The 10132-nt window shown below is 47.5% G+C and overlaps 1 protein-coding gene across 1 annotated transcript; it reads left to right on the top strand.

Moving 5' to 3' along the window:
• The first annotated feature begins 4557 nt into the window (after nt 1-4557).
• Nucleotides 4558-8753, top strand: LOC310679255 (uncharacterized protein). Its single transcript, XM_083444134.1, has 2 exons — nt 4558-5064; nt 8012-8753. Exons 1-2 carry the CDS (start codon nt 4614-4616, stop codon nt 8554-8556), a joined length of 996 nt encoding a protein of 331 aa, XP_083300260.1. The 5' UTR covers nt 4558-4613; the 3' UTR covers nt 8557-8753.
• Nucleotides 8754-10132: the final 1379 nt, after the last annotated feature.

Below are 10132 nucleotides of genomic sequence, written 5' to 3'. Positions count from 1 at the left end.
TGAATACCTTTAGACTTATGCAAGTCCATGCAGATTTGGACAGCCTTGTAGGTGTGTCAACTGGCATCTGGCATCAGAATCATGTTTCAAATACCCCATGAACTCATTTGTTACTGATACCCACTTGACACGTGGGCAACTGAGGTTAAGAAGCAATGGTTTTCTTGCCGTTGTAGTTGGTCTTATCACAGAGTCCAGAATTTTCATTTCGGGTCAGGCTCAAAATAGCTGATAAAATAAGTGGAGAATTGGTTCCTTTTCTCTGTTCTTTTTAAAAACTAACCAGAGCATGTCAGGAACTTGCAGAAATCCACAGCTGGGATGGGACGTTTCTCTTTGTGTACAAACACAAGAAGCCCACCCTGCAGCCTGAGTGTGTTGGGCACTGGGCCATAGAGGAGCTTCTCCCTCCTGTTGCTGCCAATTCAGAGGGTTGCCTGCCAGCTCTGTGCAGAAGTCAATCACTGCTGACGAGGGTCTGGCTGACTCCAAAGGCAGCTGAACTGCTCCTCAAGAGTCCAGAGAAATGTCTATATTTGGGCATTTTGCATAGACTAGCCCAAGCAAAACTTCATTCCTTTGCTCTTCCTAATAGTGGGAAGCCTTCCAACTGCCCAGAGTGGCCAAGAAGAGGAGAGAAAACAAGGCTTAGTTCACAAGGACCTCTTCCTTGGTTACCAAGCTACACTCACAGCAGCACTGCGGTCCTCCCTCATCTGGTGCTTCTTCCACCTGTGGTTCTCCTGTCATTGCCACCAGGTTCTTTGCCATCAGCACACAGCTGTCCTCAGTCATAAGAGCACCCGGCAGGCTCTGCTATCCTATCACAGATGCCCCTTGACTTCTGTAAGTCAGTGCCACATTGCAAACAGTCCCACAGGTGGCAGATGAAAATAGAAAAGAAGGGCAAGTGATGTGAAAGCAAAGGAGGAGATTTACTTTCATGCTATTGGGTTGCATGACCTGCCTAAAACGACCGGCTGATGAAGTCACAAAGACTTTATTTCCCACCCACCTAGAAAGCAATTCCCCCCCTCCCTCTGCAAATCCTCAGTGTGGGTCTGAATTTCATTGTGTCACACAAATTCTCCCCTGTTTCTCCCACACTGCTACAGTGATTGATATCCAAGACCAAAATGTTGTCTGGTATTGTCCCAGCCAATGAGGTGAAGTTGGAGAAAATGCCACAATATTAGAAACAGATTCAGTGCACACCACCAGCCATATTCTGAGGTATTTCAATAAACATAAAATTGGAAGACTGAGCACTCGGTGACATGAGGAATTTGCAAGTAAGCCAGGCTTAAACACTCATATGGGGTGTTCCTGTTTGCAGACCCAGACTTCATTTTTTCATAGTTTCGTAAATGAAATCACTTATATTTCTATGATATCAGTGAGTTTACACTGTTTTGCACACAAAACAACCATGAAAAATTGTGGCCAATGTTGAGAAAGGTAGAGGAGGAAAAGAGGGCTGCCTAATTGATTATTTGTGGGGCGGACTTTTCGGTCTGTGCAAGCCAAATAGCTTGTGCCACAGTATTTGTGTCTGCAATCTGCACAGAACTTGGGAACTTAATAAATGAAGATGTTTACACTTAAAACAGTTTTACATGAGCATCTATGAGGGAGCCATTCCAGCAGTGACTCAGAGCCAGATAACAATGTCTCGGGCTTACAGGAAACCATAAATGCGAATTGCTTGAGTGGCGCGGTCCCTGAATGGAGCAACTGTAGTCACTTAAAAGAGGGATTTCTGTGTTCTTCCCTTTCCTCTAATATTAAAAATGGCATCAACATCATCGTCATCATAATACTTTAAGATACCTTGAGATGAGGACAATTCTCTACCCTTGGTAGTCTCTCACTGTAATGCATAAAATGAGGCCGTTTGGGGTCATAGCACCATCACTTCCCCTTGGCCACTCAGAGCTGTGGAACTTCTGCTTTCCACTGAAAATAATGAAAAATGGATGGCCTGTAAACACTATGGATTTCTCCATCTAATGCTGGAAAGTATACAAGGGAACTTTAGCACCCCTTGTTATTTATGGCACTGTATTATGCTGTCCCAGGACTACTAGAGGGATTTCCAAAGGATTCGCCATGTTGGTTTGTTGCAGAAGAAACAACAAAGGTACCTTAAAGACCAAAAAATGTTATTACGGTATAAGCTTTCATGAACCGCAGCCCACATCATCAGATGCCAGGCAAGTGGTCCTCAGTTGTCGGGTATATATACACATGGACAAGGGTTAGGTAGGCGTTAAATAGCACGTGAATTTTAAAAGTACAGCCTGTGACAATTCAGTTAGATCACAAATGTATGCAAAATGACCCTTCCCAGCAGAAATGACTGGAGATGAACTATCATCTTAGCATTGCTGGGTAATTTAATACTTTAAGTGAGGCAGAAAACCACGATCTCTATTCAGACCGAGAACAGAATTGAATGTTTTGATGATTTAATTTGGAAAAGAGATCCTGTTCTTTGGTTTGATCAGTGACAATCTCTTCTGCCCCTTTTGTGGGTGGATATCTGCAAGTTCCCTGGGATGCAAAATATAGCTTGGAAGTGGGAAGATGGATAAAAAAAAACAGTAGGAGAAAAGGAGTTATCATTTCCAACACCACTGTCCCAGTCCACACACATGCACAATTTTAAATTTTAAAAAGAATGAGGATTATTGGATCATGGATCTCCCAGTGTCTCAGGAGCTCAACATGACATAACCATGGTCTTCTCATCTCTGATGCCCAATCACTGATTCAAAAAAAATATTGGGCAGAAACCTGCACTCCAGGAAGCTTTCTGTCCTCCCAAGTGCAGCCCCCCCCCCCCCGCATGTGCATCCAAAATCTGTTTCATAGAATCATAGAGTTGAAAGGGACCACAAGGGTCATCTAGTCCAACCCCCTGAAATGCAGAATATTTTGCCCAACATGGTACTTGAACCCGTGACCCTGAGATTAAGAGCCTCATGTTCTACTGACTGAGCTATCCCAATCCTCCAGACCAAATTTTGAGGGCACACCAAGGGCTGCAAGGAGAGGAAAGGAACATGGGTGTAGCCAGGATTTTTGTTAGGGGGGGAAACCTCAGATTCGTATTGATTTTTATCAATACAACCCCCTTGACTATGCCCATGGAGAGGAAGGTGAAGTTCAATGGGGCTAGCACACTGTTTAATCAGTTATCACTTCTTTTCTTTTTTTCAGAATTGATTAAAGTGTGCAGGGTTACCAGCTCTTTCTGAGTGAATATTGTCTGCCAAATTCCAGACAAATAGGTGCATTTGTTTTTCTGCTGGGCACCTTTTAAGTAGGGGGGGGGTGTTTGTTTTTTGCAGGGGGCAGTAAAAATGGAATCATCTGTAAAGGGGCCTGCTTTTTATTGGGAAGAGGGCAGAAATAAAAGAAATTCTTGTTCAGCTTCATTTCCACATTCCCCTCCTGGTGAAACGATCAGTAGAAAGATCAGGGCCCTTAGATCCCACTTTCATTGGAGCACCAGTAGTAGTAACCATTATCACAAGTTGTGGAACACAACACTTAGGGGAAAAACAGAAGTGGCAGGGGCAGAGCAATGGATTTTAATCATGGCAGGACACTGTCTTACTCCAGTGTTAGTTAATCTTGAATAACTATCATCAACCCCGACACTTTGATTTCACCAATCAGCATGCACTGAAAGGATGGAGAAATAGTCTGGGACTTTACTTTCCGCTTGGGTGATGCAGCCCTGCCATCAAGTGGTGGGATTCTTGCCTCACATGCTCAAGGGAAAGCACATTGCTATTGGTTGAAGGGCTGTGGTTTTGTTTTTTTAAAAAAAAAATTGGTTTGCAGAGGTATTTTGTTTTTAATATTTTGGGATTCAATTAAGGCACAATCCAGGCACAATTAAGGATTTTTAAGTCCTATTAAGCACATGTTTAATTGTGCAAATGATGGGAACTTATTGAACCAAGTGATAGCCCTAATGCACGTAATGTACGACGAAGGAAATCCTTAATCAACCTGCTCCTGGCTAGAGCTGATGGGAATTGAAGTCCAAAACAGTGGCGGCTGCAGGACACCAGGTAAGCTAAAGCGGAAGCAAGTTCATCTCCACGCACCAGACAAGCGGGGTTCCCTGGTCAACAAAAGTTTATGTCACAATATATTGAGTAGTCTTTAAGATGGGATTCTGGGCCTTTTGCTACACGTGTGACGTGCATGAGGAATTACAGCAGGTAGCACCTTTCACATCACTGCCTCTCCGTGAAAAGCATCACCTGTTGAACTTCTGCCCGCCATGCGGGAGAACTTCTGCCGGGTGGGAGAGCGGGGATTCCACATGGATCAGATTTAGCCGTGCAGGGGGACAGGGCCGGGGTCCAGCTCCTTTAAAGGCACACATGCGCACAAACACGCGCACACCGATTCCCACGCCGCCCATCTCCTTTCTCTGCGCCAAGTGCCTCCGCCAGGGGGCGAGAGACGGGCTGGCCCGGCGCAGCCAGCAGCGGACAAAAGGCCCTTGCGCTCTCGCTCTCTCTCCGCGCCGCCCGCCGGCGGCGGAGAGCGATGTGTCTGGGGCGTGCGCGCCGCCGGGCGGAGGCCGCGCGATGGCCGGGCGCCGCGGGCTGCTGAAGCGCAAGCCCAACTTCACGCTGCAGGAGATCGACGTGCTGATGAGCGAGGTGCTCCGCTACGAGCAGCTGCTCTTCGGCGCCGCCACCGTCAACGCCTACGAGAAGCAGAAGATCTGGTGGCGCATCACCCACAAGATCAACGCGGCCGGGCGCAACCAGCGCGACATCGGCGAGGTCAAGAACCGCTGGCGGGGACTGCGGCGCCGCGCCAACGACAAGATCGCCCGGCACCGCCTCCTGCAGCGCCAGGCGCAGGCCGGGGGGCGACCCCGCCTCGCCCACCTCCCCGGCAGGGGCGGCGGCGGCAGCAGCAGCAGCGAGCCCCATAGCTCACCGGAGCTCGGCCCCGAGTGGGCCTCGCCCGGCGTGCGCCCCTCGGATGCGCCGCCGTCGCCTGCCGCTATGGAGGTTGTGGCTCTTCAGGGTGAGTGTTCACCGCCCACAGCCAAAGGTGGGGGAACCCTCAGGCGCAGGGACCCAATGCGGCCTCTCCATTTGGCCCGCGGGATGCCATTCGGCCCTCGGGATGCTCTGGTTTAGCACCGCCCCCTCCGTAGGCCACGCCCCTCGCGACGCTGTCACACGCTTTCTGGAATTTGTGTCCTTTGAATGGGTGACGAATACCTTTTGCTTGCCTGAGTGTGTGATCCGCCCTGTGCACTTAAAAGTGCATGCGGTGCGCTTTTAAAGCACATGGCTTCCCCCCAAAAGAATCCTGGGAGCCATAGTTTCCCACCCACAAACCTCACATTCCCAGTACCCTCAACAGACTAGAGGATTCTTTGGGGACTTGTGTGTGTGTGTGTGTAGAGAAACCTCTGGATTTCATCTCTAGAATGTAGCTTTCCACTCAAACTAGAAATCCCAGCCATTGGCCCACCCACCACTGACATGCGGCTCCTAGAAGCTTCCCCACCTCTGAACTAACCAGTGACCCTTTTCATCCACCCAGCAGTGGCACCAGAAAAAACGTTTCTGGGTAGGAGGCACAGAAGGGGCAAAGTATATTTCTAGGTGGGCAAGTTGTAACCCACAGGTTAAGATCACTGAAAGAAAATTAACAGCATATATTGATTGCAGGAGTCCAGCAATGGGAGCAGGGCTTGTTTGGAGGGTGATTGCCCTGCCCCCTTGCCCCTCTCTGGCGCCACCCATGCAGCAGCCTCATGGAAGCTGAGGCATCGCTCTAGCAGCACTTAGCTCCGTTTGGACTAGCATACTCACAGCATGCCAGTAAGGTGCATGTATCCAATGCACATTTAAAGCACGTGACTTCCCTCAAAGAATGCTAGGAGCTGTAGTTTAAGGGCACTGTGAATTTTAGTTCTGGGAGAGGGAAACTACAATTCCCAGGAGTCTTGGGGGGCAGGAGCCATGTGCTTTAAATGTACAGTGGTACCTCGGGTTAAGTACTTAATTCGTTCTGGAGGTCCGTTCTTAACCTGAAACTGTTCTTAACCTGAAGCACCACTTTAGCTAATGGGGCCTCCTGCTGCCGCCACGCCGCCGGAGCACGTTTTCTGTTCTCATCCTGAAGCAAAGTTCTTAACCCGAGGTACTATTTCTGGGTTAGCGGAGTCTGTAACCTGAAGCGTCTGTAACCCGAGGTACCACTGTATGGTGTGGAATTGCCCCTGGACAGGTTTAAAACAGGGATGGGTAGCTTGCAGGCCTCCACACATTGAATTACAGTTCCCATCATCCCTCACCAATGACATTGCTGGCTGAGGCTGGTAGGAATTGGACATACAGGCACCTGACCACTGATGTAAAAAGTCAGTTGGGGTGTATTTGTTGGACCAGCAAAACAAGATTTTGGTATAGCTAAGAAACACGAGCATCCACTTAGCGGTGAGAAGTATTTTGATAATAGGTTTACAGTTGCTGAAATTAGAGAAGCAAATATATTTTCCCATGTATCCATTTGTCCAATAAAAATCAATCCAAAATCTCTTTAGTAGTTCCATTATTGCACACCCAACATAAATTTGTTATTGCTGCTTGCAGACACTGTGGGGAGGCGTGTGAAATCGAAGCCCTATCAAGGGGCTAAGCTGCACTGGGAATAACACATTTAAATACCTCTGCTTACACAAAGCCTACCAAACTGGAGGCATGTGGGGAAACAGAACCGTAATTAACAAGCAAGTTGTTATCACATTTGCCACTAGTTTAGATATATTTTAAAAGTTCTCTTACTGCTGGAGTGTGAACTCTGGAAGCCTCATTGCACTTTATATTAATGTGATGTTGGGCGAAGGCAATTATTTTCCAAACAGGCCACATCCACACCCTGATTTAAAGCGGTATCATGCCACTATAAGCAGTCAGGGCTTCCCCCAGAGAATCCTGGGAAATGTCATTTGTTAAGGGATGTTGAGATTTGTTAAGAGATGCCTATTCCCCTCACAAAATTATAATTCCAATACTACCCTGGGAAGAGGACTTGATTGTTTAGCCACCCTGCCAATTGCAGCACCCTTAACAAACTACACTTCTCAGAATTCTTTGGTGCGTCTAAAGTGGCACCGTAGCATTTTAAATGTATGGTGCGAATATGGCCAGCATTTGCTTTCATAGCCTGCTCTCTCAGCTTTCTGCTCATTTGCACCGCCACTGCCTTGATGTATTTCCTGTTCTTTTGCCCTCTTGGCCTTCAGGCTAGGTTCATTTTTATCAAAATCACTATTTTTAACAGCATGGATTGGTCTTTGAAGTGCTGGCATTGCCATGCAAATCACATGACAAGATAGGAAGAAGTTGCATTGATGATACAATGTAGTGGAGAGTGGCATCCTGATAATGCGGAGAGGTATTTCTTCACAGCAACAAAGGATGAGGGAAGTTAGATACAGCAAGACAAGAGCCTTTTAGACGGAGGGGGAATGCATTTCTTCCTATGGCTATGTACACATATTTTTGTCAAACTGTTTTTACAGGTTGTTGACATAGTGGAAAGCTCATGGTTTTTTTCCAGAGGTAAAAATGGCCCAAGGGCACACATACAATTTGAAATCCTGCTTTCAAGTTGCCTTTGACTGCCTGAAAAAAAAACCTATTACATGTACCAATGGTCTAACATGGTATAAGGCAGCTTCTTATACTCCATCTTGCAGTGCATATTTTTCTTTTCCACTTTCTTGTCTCCCTGTACCAAAGCATTTCTGTATGATGATAGATCCTTTGATATAGGCTCTTGGGACAACTTGAAGTTGGCTTTCTCTTTCTCTCTCTCTCTCTCTCTCTCTCTCTCTCTCTCTCTCTCTCTTTTTAACTGCATGTTTGGATGTTAGGAAGGGCCTGAAAGGGCTCGTGGTTCTAGCTGGCTGCTACTTTGAGTTAACCTGATCTGTCCTCTCTGCTCTGGGCAGGTGTGAAGGAGGAGCCAGTGAAGGAAGAACCAGTAGATGTGAAGTCAGAGCCATCCCACTCCCTTCCCACTAAGGCCATCCACCAGCGTGGGAGCCAGGGGACTGAGACACAGCTACTCAGGAGCTCTGCCCATGCCCCCAATGATCCTTGTGAGGGCTGGAGGAGAAGCCCCTCAAATTCCTCACAGACTGAGCTCTCAGAGGCCCTGGGTTCGGATTATGCAAGCATCACATTTGACCATGAGTCACCACCACCTGGGCACCTAAACGACTGCAACATAGGAGATATGGTTGCTCCTGAGACTGTGCAGATTCAGGAAGGGCTGTCAGAAAGCAGCCGCCTGAGCCTAGCAGAGAGGTGGATTGTTCAGTCAAATGGACAGCTGGCACAGGAGGTGCGTGCCTTCCGACAGGAATATGCTGAAAGCCGCAGGGAGACTGCCTCCATCTTGCACAGCATTGCTGAAGCCCTGAGTGGCGTCTGCAGCAGCCTGTCCGAGATCCGGGACCTCTACCTCCGCCAGCAGGTGGTACCCAAGCAATGAGGGATCCACCGGCAGAAGATCCCGGGCACCTCTGGGTGCAAATGCCCTTTCGTGGAAAGGTGCCAGCTACTCCAGAAGTGACCAATATGGGGAAGAATTTATTCAGCTATTGTGGAGTTACAGGTTTGTTTGTTTTCAGGAGAGATTTCCCTTTGGATTCTCCTTCCATTCCCAGCTCAATAAAACTGTGAAATTGATATCTCTGCTTAAGAATCAGTTACAAGCAGGGCATGTCTGTGGTATTGATGGACCATCTAGCTAAACAGTAGTTTGTGCACTGCGTCACCCTGCTTCTGTCTCCACTGAAAACCCAGAGTCCTTTTTTCTAAGGGGGAAACAACCCTGATTTTTCTACCTCCATTTTACTTACTTGGTCTTATTGCTCCAACTGCCCTTCCACACTGCTCTTTCCCCCCCTCTGCCTATCACAGTTATCAGCAAAGGGGCTTACTTTGCCCTGCTGAAAATCATCAAGACCTAAAACTTGTTGTGGAGTCCACTTGTGGTTGCCCTGGGGGCAAGAACAGTGGCCACTCCCAACAGAATTATTGATTGTTGATCTAGATGGCAATGCTCTAGCATACATACAGTACTTTTAAGCTTATAGCCTCAGGCTGAAGTGGCAGTGGCAGGAATACAGAGATCCAGTTAGATTCCTATGGCTGGGTAGGAAGCCATTCAGAGGCAGAAGAAAGATTTCTCATGACAAAATTAGGTCCAAAATTAAAACGTCTGTTAAGTGGTTGCATTTGCAAATGAAGTCAGTTACATGGGGAAAATGTGTGCCCATTAGGGAAGGAATGCTTCAGGGAGGGAGAGAGGGAGAGAGGGAGAGAGAGAGAGAGAGAGAGAGCTCTGAGGGTCAAGGAGGAGAGGAAACCTGTACAGTGGTACCTCGAGTTAAGAACTTAATTCGTTCTGGAGGTCTGTTCTTAACCTGAAACTGTTCTTAACCTGAGGTACCACTTTAGCTAATGGGGCCTCCTGCTACCGCTGCTGCCGCGCGATTTCTGATCTCATCCTGAAGCAAAGTTCTTAACCTGAGGTACTATTTCTGGGTATTATTTCTGTAACCTGAAGTGTCTGTAACCTGAAGCATCTGTAACCCAAGGTACCACTGTACCTCCGTGATGGGGAACATGAGTGCCTTCACCTATTGCTGGACTGTCAACGCCCATCAGCCCAACTGGGGGGACGGATGAGTTGCAGTCCAGTAACATCCGAAGGTCTACAGGTTTCTCAAACTGTGCTGTATTTAAAACATGGGGCTGCAGTTCAGGGAAACACTGTAGGGATATTTTTGTACACCAAGAGCACTGTTCCAAATTCAAGCCTGTGTTACCATGGCAACCAGGCTTTAGTTAGCTATTTTATACCGGCTGGGCTACTTTGGCCTATATCCCCCCCCCCCCCCAGCTTGCTTGAGAATTTACACTTTAGAAGTGGGAGAAGCTTACCTTTGCAGCTGTTTGTAAACATTATTACTCTGATTGTCAGAGTGGCCTGTGAGTGCACACCTCAGTGCAGAATCACACTGACTCACTTTCCTTCCTTTCTCCAACATATTCGTATTTTC

This window comes from Podarcis tiliguerta, assembly GCF_965153285.1.
Source record: "Podarcis tiliguerta genome assembly, chromosome: 6".
Taxonomy (NCBI): Eukaryota; Metazoa; Chordata; class Lepidosauria; order Squamata; family Lacertidae; genus Podarcis; species Podarcis tiliguerta.
This window is presented reverse-complemented; position numbering and strand designations above follow the sequence as displayed.